The sequence below is a fragment of the Cricetulus griseus genome, chromosome 2, assembly GCF_003668045.3.
Source record: "Cricetulus griseus strain 17A/GY chromosome 2, alternate assembly CriGri-PICRH-1.0, whole genome shotgun sequence".
Lineage (NCBI taxonomy): Eukaryota > Metazoa > Chordata > Mammalia > Rodentia > Cricetidae > Cricetulus > Cricetulus griseus.
This window is the reverse complement of record NC_048595.1, coordinates 244,425,013-244,446,013: the sequence shown is the minus strand read 5'-3', so window position 1 is coordinate 244,446,013 and position 21,001 is coordinate 244,425,013. Positions and strand designations below refer to the sequence as shown.

The following is a 21,001-nucleotide window of genomic DNA, read 5'->3' as shown; positions in this document are numbered from 1 at the left end:
ATAAATAAATAAAATCTTTTAAAAAATTATATTTTTGTGTGTGGGTATGTGTGCATGTAAGTAGGTAGATAGGTATATGTATGAGTGTGTGCATGCCAAAACACACATGTGGAGGTCAGAGGACAACTTGAGGGAAACTGTACTCTCTCTCTGCTGCATAGGTCCTGGGAATTGAACTCAGATCATTAGGCTTACTGTTTAGCAACCTTACCTGTTGAACTGTTGCTCCAGCCCTAAGCCACATTTAAGTCAAGATTCAAAAGAAAATATTCAAGAATTGGTTTCTAGTTACATGTGAAATTCAGTTCTATAGAAATTACTAATCCTTATTTTATGCCCTCAAAATTCCTTTTATTTATAGGTGTGTATATTGTAAGACTAAGTCTCTTGGAGCTCAGAGTGGCTTTAAAATCATTATGTAGCTGAAGCTGACCTCGAACCTCTGATCTGCTTGCTCTTGTAAGCCTCAGAACATAAGCATGCATCACTGTGCCGGGCTTCCTCATGCTGAGTTCTGATAAAACTTTTGGAGATTTTTGAGATAGAGGAAATTACTATCTTATTATCTATTAACTAATTAAGTTATATGTATCTATATATCTATATATCTGTATATATGTATATCTATATCTATTTGAGGGGTTCGAGACAGGGTTTCTCTGTGGCTTTGGAGGCTGTCATGGAGCTAGCTCTTGTAGTCCAGGCTGGTCTCAAACTCACAGAGACTCACCTGCCTCTGCCTCCCAAGTTCTGGGATTAAAGGTGTGCACCACCACCGACTGGTGGTTAAGTTATATTTTTGAAAATTTAAAACATAAAATAATTCATCTAAAATTTTTGTATATATACAGATATCAGTGATTATTCTGTGTCAGTTAAAAGAGGTAAGTTGTATTCTGCGTCCTTTATATTATTAATTGGGAAGGCAAATGCTGTATATAGTACTGTGTCATGAATAATGCATGGATATGTTCCGAGAATAGGCTATTTATTTTTTATAACATAATTCTTTATCGATTCTTTGGAATTTCACATCATGCATCCCATCCATTCCTACTTATTTCCCAGTTTGTCCATATCCTCCCCCCACCCCATAGCATACCCTCCCAAAAAACTCCCCCAAAATAAAAACAGAACAACACACACACACACACACACACACACACACACACACACACACACACACACTGATCCTCTTTCTTTCCAACACCTCTTCATTCATCCTAGTGGCATCAGGAGCTGCAGTGTGCCACACACTATACCCTTTTGTCCAATCAGCCCCAACCACGAAATCTTCATTGCAATGAGTCATTGGTCTCATTCAAGTCCTCTGGCACACCATCGTCACTGGACCCTCACCAAACTCCTCTCAGAAATCCTTCTGTTGCCCTGAGTCATGGAGACCTTACAGTTACGGTTCTGCAGGAGCAGTCCCTTAGCACACTCTAATGGGTCATGATGGTGTGGATGTTAAGGGGGCACCCACCCATTAGGCTGTTATTTTTTGTTTGTTCAACCATCAAAGAGAATACTGCAGATGGTTGTGATATCATTAGGTGATTTTTGTTTTAAAGATAGTGACTCCATGTGTAGCCCAGGTTGGCTTTGAACTCAGTAAACTTCCTGCCTCAGTCTTCCCAACTGCTGGAATTGCAGGTGAGCATAGCCACTCCAGGCTACTTGAAAGACTTTTATCTGCTTAGATAACAAGAAAGGAAATATCAAAACAAACTCTCATTTATTCCCAGTATTTTAATGAAGAGCAAGTGTGGAAACAATCAACCCACAATACCAGATGGAGTACTTAATTAAATTAAATTAATTTCTCTTCTAATTCATTCCTTTGTAGTTCTAAATAAGTAAATAGAATTGAGGAAAAATTAGATAATTTACATAACTTGACACGTAGTGCTTTAGTGAAAAAAAAATATATGCAGTTGAGAAAGTAACAGCCCTTGTCAATGACATCAAGTTTATCAGTGCACATTAAATGGCTACTGAAGTCATTATAAAAATTAACAAGTATAATAAATTAAGTTTATGAGTTTACAAGCTGTACTTCTACGGATGACTTTTTGCTAACCAGTAAAATTACTATAAATAATCTGCTGAGAGATCCAGGGCAGACGGCCAAAGTTGTTTGCATTTTGTGACTTTAAGCCATCTATTTTATCAGTAAGCTAGATGATTATATCAATATTTATTTTTTTATCTTTTCATGTGAAAGCAAGTAAATGGAATAACAGCAAATTGTCCTTCAGAACACAGCCTGTGTTCCCAGAGTTGGAAGGAAAATGAAGTGAGGGAGTGAGAAAGCAGAGAGAGATAGAGTGTTTTGGTTCTACAGATGAACTTGGTAATAACAAGAAGACTCTAAAGAAGAGAAAATGTGACAGTGGCTTACAGTGTCACAGGCTGATTGTATCAACAGGGCACTGGATTAGAGGGAGAAAACCCAAAGCAGACTACCGGGGTGTAAAACCGTACCATGTACACATGAGTGGTTATTTTTTAGAATAACGGTTCTTTGACTTCTCCAGAGGTAACGAATTCTGTTCTTAATTTTTTTCTTTTTGGAATCATTATGAACTGATGGATTTGATCGTATCTGATAAAATTCACACTACTAAATTTGTTAGTCAGTTTGATGCTCACATTGTTTCCTCTTCAGCCAATGGAAGATTTTTTAATTGACATTAGAGCCTGTCTGACATGATCTACTTGCTACAATTCAGATCATGAATATCCACAGTGGCCTGAGTATTCAGTTTTCAGTGCTGCTGGGAAGGGGTGGGGCACTGTGATAGGAGGAAGTGGGCTAGCAGAGGAAGTTAGGTTCCCAGGAAATGATGAAATAAGCAAACACAAACCAACCAACCAACCAGCCATCTACTTTCTTAGTATAGAGGGAGCGTGAAGTCAGACATAATGGCTCATGCTCATAGCCCTCAACTTGAGGGGCTAAGGAAGGGGAATTGGTTTACATAGCAAGACCCTTCCTCAAAAAACAAAACAAAACAAAACAAAAAAGACTTCCTATGGGAGACCTAACCCTCTCCATGGAGCAGATGAGAGGAGAGGGGGAAATAGAGAGAGTGGGAGGGAAGGAGGGAGAGGGAACTGGGATTGGAATGTAAAAAATAAATTAATAAAAATTTTTTAAAAAAAAGCAAAAACAATGAGGAAAAAAAAACCTTTGGCATGTGGTAGAGAATGCTTGTGTGTGTTGCCCTAAGGCATAAATCTACCTGACCTCCTTTTGTAAATAAAGTTTTATCAGGACACAGCTATATCCTTCCATTTGTTTTGTCAGAATAAGGTAGCTGAAACACAGACCTATGGTCTGCAAACCTTAAAGCATTTACAATGATGTTCTTTATTGGTGTTCTTGCTGACTCTTGCTTTAGATTTGAAAATGACAGTAACACACCATTGCTGCTTATTACATATACTGCATGACTTCTTCCTTTTTTAAAACTAGGCTATCTTTGTTTAAATGTGTGAGACACTTTCTCACTTTGTTTTCCTCTAGTCACTGATGTACCTCAAATGAATTCAAAGAGGAGCAAAGAAAAAGAAGGCATCAAGAATGATCACATAAAGAAGAGGAAAAAAGCCACGAAAAATTATCAGCCCAACTATTTCTTGTCTGTTCCGATTACCAACAAAAAGGTGATAGCTTCTATTCTAAGTTTTATTCTAAACTATCCTTAAAATATATTAAATGTTTGTCAGCCCACTTGCTTTGAGATTCTAGTAATCTTTTGATAACATTTTAGTAGGACCATGTTGGGAAAGTTTCCATTTAAGTTATAGAAAGTTGTTTACATAATAGTTTTGAAAGAATAATTATTTGAATAATCTCATTTAATGATAACATGGACAGGTGGAAGCCAGACCTTTGGAGACCAAGTACACAGAAGTCATTGACTTCCCTGAAAACACATATCTTGTGACTAGATGAGAAACCAGATTTTTTTTTTTTGTTGTTGTTGTTGTTTTGATTTGTTGCTTAGAGATCATTTCGTTAGAGTCACCCAATGTGTTCAGGTAGGAGGGTTATCAGACTGTGGTATCTGTCAGCCACTGATCTCCAGGGTTGATTTGGTTGATCTAAAAGCCATACTCGAAGGTCCATATCAAGGTGATCCCCAGAGTCTCGTTCAGTGTATTGGAGGTGGCCTTTAGAAGCAGAAACTGTGAGCCCATGGGAAAACAGAACTCAGAAGCCTCTGGGGGAATGGGAAATGGAGCTTCTTGCTTCAGAGGCCTTCATATGATGGGGATCATTGCAGTGTTGTTTCTTTAAACATTCTTCATTGCTATGTAGGTTGAGTATCCCTTGCTCAAAATGCCAATGACCATGATTGTAGACTAGTTCGGATTTGGACTAGTAGGGTATTTGTATGTATATGATGAATATTGGGGTGAGATCCAAGTCTAAACAGGAACATTTGTTTTCCATACTTACCTTCTTCACATATTCTGAAGGTAATTTAATGTATGGTTTCTAGTGCTTCTGGGTCTTGGCTACAACCAGATGATATCAGATGTGAAAATTTTCACCTTGCATTGTAGTTTGGATTTGTGGAGCATTTTAGATTTTATGTTTTTGAATTAGGGGTACTCAACCTGTTTCAATTTAAGACTGCATGTCAAACTCAGTATAAATCTATTAAAATCTAAAAAAACCATTGTTGTATAAGTAGTAGAAAATGGGACCAGCCAATGATCTTATACTGAGATATTTTTAAGACAGAAAAAAATACTGTATCTAACTGAAGCTAATGCAGTGACATGGGCATGAAAGCCCCTGGGAAGAATACTTCACAAGACTGCCTTTACATCCTAGCCTAAGGTCAGGGCCAGATCTAAATCTCATTGTGAGTCTAGTATACTCTCCTTGACTAGGCCAGTGGTTCTCAACCTGGGGGTTTCAACCTCTTTGGGAGTCAAATGACCGTTTCACGGGGATAGCCTAAGACCGTTAGAAAACACAGATATTTACATTATGATCCATAACTAGCAAAATTACAGTTACAAAGTAGCAATGAAAGTAATTTTATGGTTGGAGGTCACCACAGCATGAGGGACTGTATTAAAAGGTCACGGCATTAGGAAGGTTGAGAACCACTAGACTAGGCACTCTTCTAGTGTTGCTGAGGATCAAACCTTGGGTCGTATGTTTGCTAGGTATGTGCTCTACCACTAAGCTATAATCCCAGCCCTCCAGGGGGAGCAGAAAGGATATGTGATAGGTAGGGTTTTAGATGGAGGGTGGTGGTGGTAGGGGAGGACAGGTGGGAGAAGCGAACTGGGATTGTCATGTAAATCAATCCTGTTTCTAATTCAAATAAAAAAAAAGTTGAAAAAAAAGAATTTTAAGTCAAATAAATAAACATCAGAGAAAAACCAACTAAGTTTTGTTGGGTAGTCTGGGGAAACACCCATCTTTGAGATAGAGATTAACCAGATAGAAGATACAATAAGGAGAGAAAAATGACCTTGGATTCATGTTCTGGTTTTACCAGCAGTAAGGTGGTCCTTGGAAGTGTTTCAGTGACATACAGCTTAGAATATGAGCTACTGTGAATCATCTTTGGATGCTTGTCTGTTGTTTTCGTTGGTTTCCTCCTGCTTTAGGACTGTGTACACATGGACATTAGGTGAGAGCGGGAAGTGATGCTCTGATGCTTTAGCCAGATGGAAGCCAGGCATTGAGGAGAAGACCAAATGGTAGACAGCTGGAGTGACTTCCCTGAAGACACATGACTTCTGCTAGCAGAGAAGCCAGGTTTTGTTTGGTTTTGATTCGTTGCTTAGAGATCATTCCACTAAAGAGTCTCCCAGTGTGTTTAGTTATGAGGGCAGTCAGGTTGGGATATCTGTCAGCCCATTGATTGCCAGGGATGATTTGGTTGATCCAGATGGCTAGGCAGGTGTCTCTTCCTCCCTTACCAGCCCGACTGCATCCCTTCCAAAGCTGTGTCGTTGGTAAAAAAGAAGACCTTCCCTCATGGAGGAGGGCCGGTCTTTGTCAAGGGTATATGAGTAGCTGCACACACCTCCAAACAAGCTCTCAACGTGTTTGGTTTGGACTTCTCCACCTTAACTAGGCAGTTCATTTTATTGATTAATTGTACCTGTGATTGGACCCAGAGGGCCTCCTAAGTGTTAGGCATGTGCTGTACCATTGAATTACATCCCCAACACTCTTCTTACATGTTCCTATTGAGAGAGGGCTTCACTCAGCTCTTCACGCTGGGTTTGGACCTGTGATCTCCCTGCTACAGCCTCCTGAGGAGCTGGGATTCCAGGCTTAGGCCCAGTAGGCCATTGGGTTTATATTTCTCCCTTCATGCTTTGTTCTTTGCATCCATCCTCGGGTGTCTCTATCCCCTGGCTGCCAATGCTTGATTCCTCTGCTTTTCCAGTGAGGGTTGATGGGGGTATGTGATGGGATGCAGCACATGAAGAAGGGTACCAAGTGGAATAAGGCAGAGAAACTCTTTCCATCTTCCACTAGGATTTGGTCCACAGGGCATGTGGGAGGAAGGATGATGGAGTCCTGCATGGCTTGGAGTTCACAGACCTGGTGACCTCTTACTTGCCTTACAAACTCTCCTGGTTCAGCTTGGTCAGGGGATAGCCATAACTTCAGATGCTCATTTTTCCAGGCTCCATGCTGAACCCACCACTCACCTGCTTACTTCAGGCTTTCCCCATTGACACCAGGATAGAGATGTACTCCCAATCCCTTCTTTAAAGATGGCTGTTCTGGTCTTCTCCACTTCAGTCCTTTTTTCTGTTTGAGCCTCTCTTGCCTTCTTGACAAGGTCACCTCCCCTAATCTCATTCCATTCCTTAAAGGTAATTAGGGTTTCTGGTCATCACTTGTCATTCTTGCAGTTTAATTGTTTTCCCTACAAGATGTTGTATTGTATTCTCTGTGCCTAAACTGGTGCTTTCCAGGAAGGAGGGGGTGAATGCATTTGCACACACAGACTCCATCCTATTGTCATTTCAGGGACCTAAGAGCATTCCCACCATACCAAACTATAATCAGAACTCTTTTTTTTTTTTTTTTTAAGTGTGGTGCTGGGGGTTAAACCCAGGTCCTCACAGTCCTAGTCCCCAAAGTCTTAAGAATAATAAGTACAAATGCTGATTTTGTAATGTAATATCAGTAGCAAAATATTTTAGAGCGGGTAGAGTGGCTTATAGCCATGGGAAATGCAGCTTAATTTAATGCTGCTGTCTTGGGAGACTTACTTTTTGGGAGCAGCAAGTTTATCAGGCTTACATAGGAATATGGGGAGAAGATGTAAGAATTGGACAAGAGGAGGACATATGTACCAATTCTTTTGCTGAGAGTTTTTTGTGTTTGTCTGTTTTAAAGTATCTAATGTTCACTTTTCTTTTAAACGGACTTACCAGGCTGGGTAGGAAGGCCTGGGAAAGAAGGACCGTTTGTCACATTGTTTCAATGGAAGAATGTATTCCAAGTTCCAGTTTAGTGACCTGCAAACAGGCTCTTGGAAGCCAGTACATTCACAATGAGTTGCTCTACTTTTGGCCTCAGCTTCTTGGCACCCAGTTTTAAAGAAAAAAAAGAGAAAGCATTCAGAATTACATGGCTCTTTGATTTTAAACATGTTTTTAGTAGTTAAGAATTCTTTGTTATAGAAATTTTTTCTTTTTTCTTTATTTTTTTCATTCATTTATTTAGCTCATAAATAAAGTCATGCACAATTATGATACAGAATACAGTATGTTCACAATGGCATGGCTAAATTAAACCAATTAACATGTTATATCAAACATATTCATCATTTTTGTTTTGAGAACACTTAAAGTATACTATCTCACAACTTTTAAAATATAGCACATTGTTATCAAGCATATTTATCATGCTCTCAGTAGACCTCAAGACTTTACAGAGTCCATGCCTCTTGTCCAACTGCAGTTTTATATCCTTAAACCAATCGTTTCCCCATTGTCAAAAGAACCACATTGAAGCCTAATAGCCACAGTTCTGCTCTCTGTTCCCATAAGTTCATCATTTCTAGGTTACACAGAAAATTGAAATTGTGTGATATTTGTCTTCCAGTGTGTCACTTATTTTTTTTTGGCAAGCATATAACTTTACTATTTATTAAAGATGAAATCAAATTTGCATGCTCAGGTGAGCACTCACTGAAAAACCTTGGATTCATCACATATTTGAGTTTCAATTAGCATATATATATATTTATATATAAAGAGCAATAATGGCAATATGTTATGCATCAATAGCAGCAACAGCTTTTCCAGGTTCTGCAGTCATTTGAACAAAATTGTAGAGACATCCTGCACACTCCATTTTAGAAAAACAAAAAACAAACAAAAACAAAAAAACAAACAAACAACAACAACAAAAAAGTAAAAACAAAATCCCAGAAAACAGCACAGTTCTGTTACTCTTGTGGTACTTGGCACCATTTTTTTTTTTAAATTAGTTTCTCAGTCATCATCTGGGAGGAGACCATTCTGAGCAACATCATTAAAAACAGCTCTGATAAAGCATGGTCTCTACTGTGTATCATAAAGCAGAGCCACATATGAGTGAGTACATATCATGTTTGTCTTTTTGTGATTGGGTTACCTTGTTCAGAATGGTTTCTTCGAGTTCCATCCATTTTCCTGCAAATTTCAAGATTCCATTGTTTTTTCTGCTGAGTAGTACTCCATTGTGTAAATGTACCACAATTTCTCTATCCATTCTTCAGTTGAGGGGCATCTAGGCTGCTTCCAGTTTCTGGCTATTACAAATAGTGCTGCTATGAACATGGTTGAACAGATGTCCTTGTTATATGAATGTGCTTCTTTTGGGTATATGCCTAGGAGTGGAATTGCTGGATCTTGTGGTAGACTCATTCCCATTTTCTTGAGGAGTCGCCATACTGATTTCCACAGTGGCTGCACAAGTTGGCACTCCCACCAGCAGTGGAGAAGTGTTCCTCTTTCTCCACATCCTCTCCAGCATAAACTGTCATTGGTGTTTTTGATTTTGGCCATTCTGACAGGAGTAAGATGGTATCTCAGAGTTGTTTTGATTTGCATTTCCCTGATGGCTAAGGATGTTGAACACTTTCTCATGTGTCTTTCAGCCATTTTAGATTCCTCTATTGAGAATTGTCTATTTAGTTCTGTACCCACTTTTTAATTGGGTTGTTTGGTGTTTGGGGAACTAGCTTCTTGAGTTCTTTGTATATTTTGGAGATCAGTCCTCTGTCAGATGTGGGGTTGGTGTGTTATAGAAATTTTTAATTTCATATTTTTAAGAAATATGGTTAGAAAATACATTAGAATGTCAGCAAGGTAATATACTAACTGGTAGCATAGGAATATGTTTTGCTGTTAACATGTACTTTCATATTAGTTTAAAAGAAGGAAAAATTGATGGCTTATAATAAAACTTGTTCTTTAATGGCTATGACTGTATAATTATTTATCTGGCTGTTGACCATGTGCAGATTTATGTGCTTTCATATGAGAGATAATATCTTGTTGGTTGTCTATGTAACAAAGTAGCCAAGATTACTGACTCATAAAGAGAAATTTTGGCTCCCAGGTTTGCAAGTTGCAGGCCTTGATGGATTGGCATTACTTTGGGGCCTAAGGCGAGGTTACACCTCATGCTTGGAGCCTGTGGTGGAGCAAAACTTCTCTCTTGGCAGGAGATAGAAGACTGAACTGGGTTCAGAAATCCCTTCAAGGGTACTCCACCAGTGATCCACTGACTTATTACTAGGCTCTCAAGGAACCACAGCTCAGAAATGCCACCTTGGGGACTAAGCCACTGACACATGGGCCTTTGGGGGACATTCATGATCCAAACTATTGTAAACAAATCAGCATTGAAAGACATGCAAGAACTCAAGAGAAGCTGCTCAAATTAGAAGTATACTGCTTTAAGTGTTTTGTATGCTAATGGGCAAACTTCCTCCAGGACTTTTTTTTTTTTTATTTAAATTAGAAACAAGCTTGTTTCCTCCAGGACTTTTTAAAGCATTTAATGCTATTTTTCTTCACTTTTGTAATGTGAAAGCTAGTCTTAATGAAAGCATGGGAGGTTAGTGAGTTCAGCCCTGAAAAGAGAAAAGTATTCAAAGTCATCTAATAGTAAACCCTTGGTAAAGAACACATTTCTGTTTGAGGTTGACTTTATTCCAGTATTGCTATAGTATTAGTTTTTCAAATGTTTTTCATGGTTGTTGACAGGCAAGGAAAATGAGTATTTAGCTCTCTCCCTGTATTTTGCTTGCATGTATGTCTGTGTACCACGTGTATGTCCAGTGCCTATAGAGGCCAGAAGAGGGCATCAGCCCCTGAGAGTATTTGGCTAGGAAGTAAAGTTAGGTAGCATATCCCCCCCCCCCCATCTTAGAAATCAAACCTAGGTCATCTTATGTGCTAGGTAGTACACTACTCATGAACTATACCCAAACTCCTGGATAGCATACTGATAAAATTTTAGCAACTCTTAGTGAGGCAACAGACTGAGCAATGAGAGGGTAACAACTCTGAAGGATTCTAAAAACAATGTTCAAGATGAGGTCAAGGATAGTCTTCTACTGTTACTACAATATAATTTGTGTCTCTCATGTGGAAACATGCTAATTTATACCATTTTCAAAACTTACATTTACATTGAGTCAATTAGAAGGTTTCAAAGACATAAAGATGACTTTTCTAATTGCATTAGTGTAGGCATGTGGACTATGAATTAGTGGTGATGCCTAATAGATGAGTGTTTGCTTTTCAGTTAACTCAGTGAGTAGAATATTTAAGATTTCAGTCAAATTTTTATGTGTAGACGTTTCTTCTAATGTCATATTTAAGTGAGACTGTTAGTATTAAGTTTGAAAGTGTACTTTGTGCAGATACACTAGTGGCGGGGGATTAGGAAGATGGGTAAGGTTTAATGGCTCTGAGGAATTTTAAACGGTGACTGTAAAAATTAGCTGCTTTTAATAACATACAATTAAGATACTGGAGTGTTGTTCTTGTCTTTTATAGATTGTAATTGGGAATAAAAAGCATTTAAAAAGTCCTAAGATGGTATCAGGGAATCTATAAATTAATTGGAAGCATCAAAGCATAGTTAGAAATATGTTGCTTGATTAGATTAGCTTTTAACTTTTCATAGGTTTAAGTTAATCCTATATTACAAGTGTCATGTAACTTCACAGAAATAAGAGTCTTCAAAGTATTTTACAGTTTTGCATTTTTAGTTGTACAATTACTGGATACTTCAAAGGCACACATGTTCTAAAGCTACCTCCCTATGTAAGATGCTGCACTAAAATGCTGACGATGAGCCTGAGGTCAACTTCATTTGGCCTGAAGCTTGTTCCTGGCTATCTTCCCACAGAGACGGTTCTGGCAGAATTTTTGTAAGTTGACATAAAGGGCAAACCAGGAAGAAATTTAGATCAAGAGGTGCAGTATCCGAGGTCCACAGAAACATCTCTGTAATCTGTAAGCTGCTAGTCGGGGGACCCATGGATTGTCTTTACTCTCCCATGTGAGGGGGAAATTCGGGTGGGCAGATTGTGACCTAAGCAATGGACCTTTTCTTGATAGATCTGAAGTTTTTCTGCAGTGGCCTTTTGGTGCTGGTAGAATACCTGCTGTATGAGAGAACTGAGTTAGTTCAGATGGTATTTTGGTAGGGAACATAACATCAGATTCTCTGCATATTAAATAAGTGAATTTCCTCACGAATTACAGGGCTGACAGTGTAATGATTGAGTCAGATAAGATGGAACTTTTCTGAACCCACAGGGCATACAGTCTGTGTGTACTGCTGATCATTAAAGGCAAAACCTACCAGCTTTCATCAGCTGGACTACCACAGAAGGAAAAGCAGAGGTCCTCCACTGTGAACTGTTCAGAACTTTCAGAAACATCAGATAACAGTGTTAGGGTCTAGAACCACCAAGGATCTTAGAATTACAATTTCGTTTATTGCAGATAAGTATACAGAAGCCTTCTACTTCCTCTTAGGTTTTTACCTGGCAGGATTTGTAGATAGGTTTTTCTTTGGGTCTCCAGCTCACAAAAAAATGACACAGAGACTTATTAATTATGAAAGCTTGGCCTATAGCTTAGGCTTGTCCCACTAGCTCTCATAACTTAAATTAACTCATTTCTATTCATTTATATGCTGTCACATGACTTGTGGCTTTTACCTCTCCTCATGTGTTGCTCCCTCTGCCTCTGGCTGGGGACTCTGCCTTTCTTCCCTGAGGACTCTCTGTTCAGAAGTCCTACCTTTACCTCCTGTCTAACTATTAGCTGTTTAGCTTTTCATTAAACCAGTCACAGTGACATATCTTTATACAGTGTAACCAAATATCTCACAACAAGGGTTAGAGTGCTTCAGGGATCAATTAGTAGGACCTAGTTTTGACACCCACCCCACCCCACACAATTAGTGAAAGTCCTTGGACTGTCTATAGCTTTAGGGGGTGGGGCAATTGAAGCAGTGGCCAGTATACTAGAACATTTATACCTGGACTTTTCCCTATGTTGTTTGAAGAGGAAACCCACAAGTGACTGGAGGCTTAGAGAGATCTGGGTTTCTATTTTATCAGTTCCTGTTTGTGAGGAAGAGAATAGCTCTCAGACACCAGAGAGTCAGAGAAGCCTGGAATTACTTCTTCCTCCGAAGAGAACTTGATGTATGTCCTCAGGATAGAAGGTTCTTTTCATCCCACTGTGACACAGTAGGAAGGTGTGCATTTCTGAGAGTGGTGCAGAAGACATGTGAAGTGGCCAGACAGAGATTCTAAGGATTTGACTTGAACGCTCCCCTCCCCCAATGAAATACTATCTTTATATTGAAGGGTGTGTTGATTTACCATAGTAGAGTGAGTGTAAGGCAGGGAGGATGGGCTTCGTTTTCTTTCAATAGTGTGTGCATGATTTCCCATTGATTTTGGTCTTAGCTTGCCCATGCTTGTGTGTAATGTAGTGTCTAGTGGAGCCCAATTAGCATTGATCTTTATTTCAATAGTTGAGACCCTGAGGGTTCACCTGCTGGAGATTTGTCTCTACCAAAAGGCATAGTCTCTTTCGAAGACTGATAGCATAATGGGCAGTCTTTTCTCTTTTAGTGTAACTCTGTAATGGTGACAAAAATCTATAGGCACAGGGTTCTTGGTTTAGGACCTCTTGAGATAAGACTTGAGAGGAAAACCTCTTGGTCTTTGACCGTGTAGCATTTTTTAGTCACATGGACATGAGGATCTGGATTCTTTTCCTTATTTATTAATTTTTTTTATATCTTATTTAGTTTGTGTGTGTGTGGGCATCTGGTGATCAGAGGAAACTTGTAGGAGTCAGTTCTCTTCTTCCACCATGTGGATCACGGGGATTGAAGTCAGGTCCTCAGGGCTGGTGGCAGGTGCCTTTAGTCACAGACTAAGCTGGTCCTCATCTTGTTCTTACTGCTCTTTTAAACTGCTTGACTTCGGTTCAGGCTTATGTTTCTCTGCATATTGCCAAGCCCTCTGACAAACATCCATAAAAGTCATGTCAGTGCCAGTAAGAAACACTAGTGCTTTGAGTCTGGTTAGCTTTGCTGTGTGATGCTTTTATTTATTTGCAAAGTTTTCTTTTTCTTTTTTTGGAATAACGAAGTTTAGAGAATTAAAAAGAGAAATACTCAAGCTGTGTTTTTAATGGAGATGTTTAACAGCGAGATTCCTAATCTAGCAGTGCAATCAGACAGTGAGTCATCTATTTGTTTTCCTGCTTACACGATTGAATAATAGACCATTCAGTCTTCTGTGGGAGACAATGGGAATTGCTTGCATAGGCCTTTGGCTTTTAGCTGTTTAGAAGCGGCTGTTGAAGAGGGGTCAGTATTTCCCTCAAGCATATGCCACCTGCTGGAGCTATCTCATGGGCCTGGTGCCTTGCTTTAGTTTGGGTCCTCCACGTTCTTGGAGGTCATTGGGATCTCCCTTGAGTTCTGATCCTGCCACTAAACTTGGAAAATCTTGGGCACAATAACATTTTATTAAGTTTGAGTAAGGAATGATTTGTGAATCAGGGACACCAGACTTAGAAGAGGTTTAGTATTCTTGTTTCCTTGTGTCAGAGGTAAGTATTTATAGGAAAAATGTGGGGGTAAAATAAAGCAATTGATTGTACTTATGAAGTTGCCTTTTATGGTTTACTTTGTTGGAACAGCCCTAGTCACATAATCATTGTATGTTAGTTGGGGGCTTACGATTGGCTGAGGTTAATTTATGTTTCTGTCTAACAAAACGAGAAATGACTAGAAATTTTGCTGCTTTTTTTTTCTTCTTCAGTTTAAGCCAAGTTGAGACTATTTTTTTTTTTTTTAATCACCTTGGACAATTTTAAGGCCAGGTTGGTGTCACTTTACCAGGGTCCATGGACATGGGAAATGACCTGATGGACAGAGACGGGCTTTATTCTGACCACAGAAAGTACAGTGGGGATTTGTAACAAGGAGCAGAGGTGAGGTCAGAGGATAGAACATGGCTAAGAAAAAGCATAGCTTGACAGGACCACTGTCAAAGTAGGCCACAGGAAGGTGTTCAGGATACCAAGGATGGGAGATTTTCTCCAAGATGATGTCACAAGAGTTTTACTCAGAGGGGGTTCTACAGGGACAAAGGAGGACCGGTGGGCCCAATTAAGCAGTGGACTTGGAGCCTGGATTAAGGAGAAAGTCTAGGTCCCAGGACATTGTCTTATGATTTGCTCAGTACATTCCACAAATAATGGGGCCATTGTTGAGGATAACACAGGGGCTCCAGAACCAGAACAGCCTGCTATGCTCATGGCCCGTGCTCTCCTTATCCCCCCCCTTTTTTTTTCTGTTTTGTTTTGCTGGATGTTGCCTATTGCCAGCCCAGCTTCTCCTTTTCTCTTAATAATTCTGCAGTCCCAAGGCTTTTTAGGAATTCTCTTAGGCCTTTCTCTGGGCTTGCTGTTTTACTTCAGATTACTCTCCAGTGCACTGACATTTACAGCTTGACTAGCATCTGTGGCTCTAACAGGAAATGGAGGAGGGAGATACATAACCCCTCTTCCTGTTCCAGAGGAACAGGTACTGAGAGGGAGGACAGACAGGCAACCCAGCCTGCAGGCTTTCTCCTGGATGCATGGTGTTATAATGCTTGGATTTCCTTTAGCTCTGTCTCCATGGTTATGCCCCACCCTTCACAAATCAGGAAGAAAATGCCAGCAGCTATTCTTATTGGAATTCCTCTTATCCCAGAGAATCTTCACAGCGATGAGGAATAGGCCCAACAATTCACTGTGGGACAAATAAATATTACTTCTAACAGAAATGGAATGTTGCCTGCTGATTTGGCCTTTCTCTGAAAGAATAAAGCTTTTTTTCCCTTAGCTATGGTCATGATTAGTGAGTCAGACCCATATTACCAGGACACATTTTTAAAAGAATGTGTGGCAATGGGGAGTTTCCCCACCCAGTCTGCAAAGTCAGAGTGTTGTGCTCAGTGCCTGTCAGACAGACACACATTTGTGATTTTTCTACATTTATATAGCATATCAAGCCATTCCAGTCAACTCTCTAGCAAGTGTGACAACAAGCAGATGATTCTGTGTTTGGTTTCAGAATCTTGACCTCACTTTAATTTTGGTAGTTGCTTGTTTATTTTACTTACTCATTTAAATTTTACCTTATAAAATTGTTGCTTACTCAAATTTTTTTTTTGTGTGATTAGATTACAGCTGGAATTAAGGTCTTGCAAAACACAATACTGCAACAGGATAAGCGACTGGCCAAAGCCATGGTGGGTGATGGTTCCCTTCATATCACCTTGCTAGTGATGCAGTTGTTAAATGAAGATGAAGTAAACATGTGAGTAGTGTGTCTTTCTTGAATATTATCTTCCAAGTTATTACTCTACTGTGAGTAAATAATAGGCCAGCCCAAGGAGGCACCGAGATTCTAAAGAAATATTCTTTATCCTGATTATCTTGATCGATAGTCATTGTACAGAGGGTTTTTACTGTTTATTTTATGGAACAAAGGATAGTCTCAAACTTGAAGCATCAACTGTGGCCTTGGACTTGGTGATTCTCTGGCCTCAGCTGCCTCAGGGCTGAGGTTTCAGACACGTTCCACTATAGTCTCTTTATTTTTATTTTTTATTTTTTTGGTTTGTCCAGACAGGGTTTCTCTCTGTGTAGCCTTGGCTGTCTTGGGACTTTCTCCATGGACTGGGTGGCCCGTGTTTGGAGGGAAGTGTGTGGAAAAGAAATGGCAGGCAGAAAAATTAAAGATACTAAGAAAGAGACACAGAATAGAGTCAGGAGGGCATCTAGTGAGTGCTGAACCACCCACGTTTATTGCACACAGTCTTTTTATACTCCCATCAGAAGAGGGGGAGTGGCAAAAGACAAAGAGCAAGCAAGCATTATTGCCTTCTCAATATCCCAAACATCAAGTAACTATCTCTGAGTTAAGGAGTCTGTTCTTTAGGCAGGGCATGCAGAGACCACATCCTACACCAAGCATCCTGTTGCATTCATACTCTTTGGCCAGACATCTTTATTGTTTCACCTTGGAAGAGCAAGGGCAGGCAAAAACTGTGACCTTAAATCAAAATGGAATGAGTTGATTCTGTGAGTTCCCACAGTTCCTCCTTTTTAATTATTTTTATGACACCAGCACTTCTGTCACAGGACAGACATCTGTGACTGTCTTAGGTTGTCTTTCTCGGCCTGTGGGCAGGGAAGTCTGGGGAGAGAATGCCTTCTGTGCTCCATTCTTTTCTCTTAGGTCTTCAGCTGGTTTCATGAAGCCGGCCCACATTCTGGAGGAGCAGAGCTGTTAGCTTCCAAGTGATGAATGATCCAAGGTGTGGCCTCTGTTGGGCATCTAAATAAAACCAAATGGATCAAGTTTTCTGGGGAGACTTTTTTTTTTTATGTGAACAATTAAAAAAAAGTCTCTGAGCTAACATTTTTGTTCTTCCAATATTGTGTAGTATGCTAGGTATCTAGATTATCCATTGCCTGTCCATATTCATTTTTATTCTTCAGAGTCTATCATCTTTTTTTTGTTTTGTTTTGTTTTTCGAGATAGGGTTTCTCTGTGGCTTTGGAGCCTGTCCTGGAACTAGCTCTGTAGACAAGGCTGGCCTCAAACTCACAAAGATCTGCCTGCCTCTGCCTCATGAGTCCTGGGATTAAAGGCGTGTGCCACCAACGCCCTGCTAAGTTTTATCTTTCTTATGGCCTGTTTTAGTTGATAGTTCCATGCCACCTGAATGTCTTGAGATCCCTCAGTCTGTCTGAAGGAACCGGCTTCCCTTTTGGCAGCCATAACAGCCGAACACATGCTTGCCATAAACCTGCCTTGGTCACGTAGAGGTCAGATGCCTGTCTCGTGACAAGGAACCCATCAGAAGTTAGTCACTAGAAAGTCAGATGCCTGTCTCATGACAAGGAGCCAATCGGAAGTTAGCTGGTGGCGCTATGCTTTACGACCCTGGGTGTGCTTTATGGACAATTTCACAGCAATGACGTAGAGAGCATAGCAACCACCCTGGGAGGGCCTATGAGCCATAACAACCAGTTGACCAATCAACACAGGGCAAGCCCTCCAAGCCTGGAGGCACACCAATCGTAAGCCTGTGCGTACCCCTAGACACTCCCCTTACGCTGCCCTATAAGATCTTTTGGGAGACCCAAGGAGCCGTCTTTTCTAGCCATCCGACATGGCGGGTGGGTGAAAGACCCGAGCTAACATGGGGTTAGCTCGTTAATCTACAATAAAGCCTCATGCAGTTTGCATCAAGCTTTCTCCATTCTGTGTTTGGGGTGGCCGCCGTCCTGGGCTAAGATTCTGGAAGCCTCAGCTTTCTGAGGGTCTTACAGTCTATGGTAGGTATGTAAGGGTTGCTCTCTGATCGTATGCTTTGCCGCACAGAACTCAGTGAAGTGCAGGATTTGATTCAGAGTGTGTACAGCGTGTCCTATGGTCCCGGATGCAGTTAGGGACACTGGACTTAGGCTGAGGATGTGGAGGTACAGTGAGAAACGCTGACGTCTACAAAGGTATTCTGCGTCATCATTAGCGCATGACTGGGAAGCTTGAGAATATAATCAGCTCAAAGCTGTGTGAAGATTCATTTAGAAATAGGAAATCACTACAAAAATCTGTTTTTTAAAAACTTATTTGTTTGCAGATTAATTCAGTGATGGTTTTGTGAGAAGTTTGAAAACCCTGTTCATGCTGCCTGTACTTATTTCTTTTTTAAGTAATTGCTGCCCTCTAGTGAGTTTAATTTTTTTTTCATAATAAGGTGAATCTACCAGAATTATTTTCGGATTTAAGTAATCATAAATTTAAGACCATACAAAATTCGATAATGTCTAACTCAAAATGTAAAGAGAAATAAAGATTTGAAACATAAACTGGTCATGAGTGAACATAGGCTAAACAGCTGTAACAAGCATTTAGTTCTAGTTGGGAAATAAAGTTGAACTTACACTTTATTTATAGAGTGGAAGCACAATAAATCAGTTTAATAAAGTCATCGTATTTTAAGAGATAATGCCTGCTTAAGTTTTTGTAGAATGCATTGTAAACAGTAAGTCCTGTTTGAGTAAATATTAGTACTTTTATTTTTTAAAATCTAGGACTTGGACTGGGGACATGATTTAGCAGTAGAGTGCTTTCCTACACTTGGTGCATGCCTGTCATCCTAACACCTGGGAGGTGGTAGCAGGGTGAACAGAACTTCAGAGTCATCCTTCTGTACATGAGAGCCTGCCTCAAAACACCACATCCAGAAAGAAACCAAACAAACAAAGATTCAAACACTCCCCACAACCTAACAGAGCTCTTCTGTGTAGTGGATTGTTTTGGGATGTGTCATTAGTAAAATATTAGTAAAAAATGGAGTCTTTTACATTGTAGCCCTATTTTTCCCTGAGGTCCTAGAGGTTGAATCTAGGACCCCATACACAGCAGGCAAATGCTCTACAACCGAGCTATAGCCCCAGCACTTTGAGTTACACAGCTACATTTTTTTTTTTTTGGTTAGCAATTTCTTTTTGTTTGCTTGTTTTAATTTTTATGTTTTGAGTCAAGGTCTTACTATACTTTAGGTTTTATGTGGTCCCAGTAGGCTTTAGATTTGCAGTTCTCCTGTCTCAGTTTCCAGAGTGCTTTGTTTACAGGTGTGCTACCACATCTGAGACGTTTCTTGATGAATAATGAAATAGTATTGTCTTAGGATTTCTGTTGCTGTGAAGAGACACCATGACCATGGCAACTCTTATAAAGGAAAACATTTAATTGGGGCTGACTTACAGTTTCAGAGGTTTAGTTCATTAATGTCATGGCAGAAAACAAGTGGTATGCAGGCAGAAATGGTGCTGTAGAATGAGCTGAAGGTTTTACATCTTGATCATCAGGCAACAGGAAGTGGTCTGAAACACTGGGTGTGGCTTGAGCATATGAGACCTCAAAGCCCAGCTCCACATTGACACACTTCCTCCAACAAGGTCACATCTACACCAACAAGGCCAAACCTCCTAATAATGCCACTCCTCCCTATGGGCCAAGCATTCAAACACATGAGTCTATGGGGGCCATTCCTATTCAATTAGTAATTAGTAATTATAATTAGGAAAAGACTTAATTCATCTCTTCTATAGTTGTTTAAAAATGAATATTGGTTTTTACCTCAGGTTAGATCTAAAAGATATTTTGAACTTTGAAATAATTAGCATATATATAATTTATCTTTTAAAATGGATTTCTTTATTTCTTATTTGGTTTTGTCTATTTTATTACTTATCATATTGCTGAAATATATTGTCTCTCACTAGTGGTACTGATGCGCTTTTGGAACTGAAGCCATTCATTGAGGAAATCCTTCAAGGGAAGCACCTGACTTTGCCCTTCCAAGGGATTGACACTTTCCAAAGTCAGGTTGGCTTTGTGAAGCTAGCAGATGGAGATCACATCAACACACTTACAGAGATAGCAGGTGAGACAGACAGCACTGTACTCAGGAAATGTCATGTGTGTCTTTCCAGTGTTTGTCCTAGAGATTTGGTGTCCTTGAATTTGGAAAGCCAGTATAACCTCATTTTGCACATGAACTGCTTTGGTGTTGGTTGTTTAAGTAGTGGCTAAAAGTGTGGTAAGTTCTCTTGAAGACACTGTTAATTCTGGAGCTTTCTCTAGAAGATACTAGACTGGATTCAAGTATGACCTGTAAGTCCAAAGGGTCCCTTTGCTTTTCATGAGATTTGACATATAATTGGCACTTGATAAATACTGAACAAATGAATGTCAATCACCATGTTCCTATTCAAAGGCTTGTAGGAATTGTCATCTCTATTACAGAAGCCAGTCAATGGATCTGTCCCATTTTTATTTATATAGGTCACTCCTCCCTTTTTGGCTATTATTTGCTGAAGAGAATGTCTACTCCTGAGTGGTGAAGGCCTCACATTTATTGGATGCCATTTATAGCAGATACACTGAATTGTAATAAAGTGGGAATTGAATGGGTGGGTAAATTTTGAGTTTGATTTAGAGATAATATGTTGGTGTTAGCCTACAAACTATAAGCAATGTTTGTAGTGTTATCTTGTGCCATTGTATTTTAGGATCACTCATTCTTGGTCCAAACGCACTATCAGTGTTTGGTCTATGCTTGCTGTGCTTGGTTTACTGTTTTTTTTCTTTTGTCTTTCAAATCAGACTTTATCATTTTGCAGTATGTTTTTAATTTATTTTATTTTAGAAGCACTCTTATTTACATATCCATCCCCCCATTCCCTTGCCTTCCCATCCTCCCATTCTCCGTTGCTCCCCACCAACCCCCCAACCCATTCTTCACCCCCTCCCCAGGGATAGTGAGGCCCTCCACGGGGATCATCAAAGTCTGTCACATCATTTGTGGGAGGGCCTAGGCTCTCC

General features: G+C 39.8%; 1 protein-coding gene across 8 annotated transcripts in view; it reads left to right on the top strand.

The window, feature by feature from the left end:
• The window catches only part of Akap7 (A-kinase anchoring protein 7), a 120,349-nt gene that overhangs the window by 10,732 nt on the left and 88,616 nt on the right, over window positions 1-21,001 (top strand). For all 8 annotated transcript variants that reach the window (XR_003482818.2, XM_027402902.2, XM_027402901.2 and 5 more), the window contains exons 3-5: window positions 3,533-3,672; window positions 15,777-15,913; window positions 19,900-20,060. Coding sequence is in view for 7 of the 8 variants with exons in the window: in XM_027402902.2 (XP_027258703.1) it covers window positions 3,533-3,672; window positions 15,777-15,913; window positions 19,900-20,060 (438 nt within the window). In the remaining variant the exon portion in view is untranslated. The remainder of the gene's footprint in view (window positions 1-3,532; window positions 3,673-15,776; window positions 15,914-19,899; window positions 20,061-21,001) is intronic.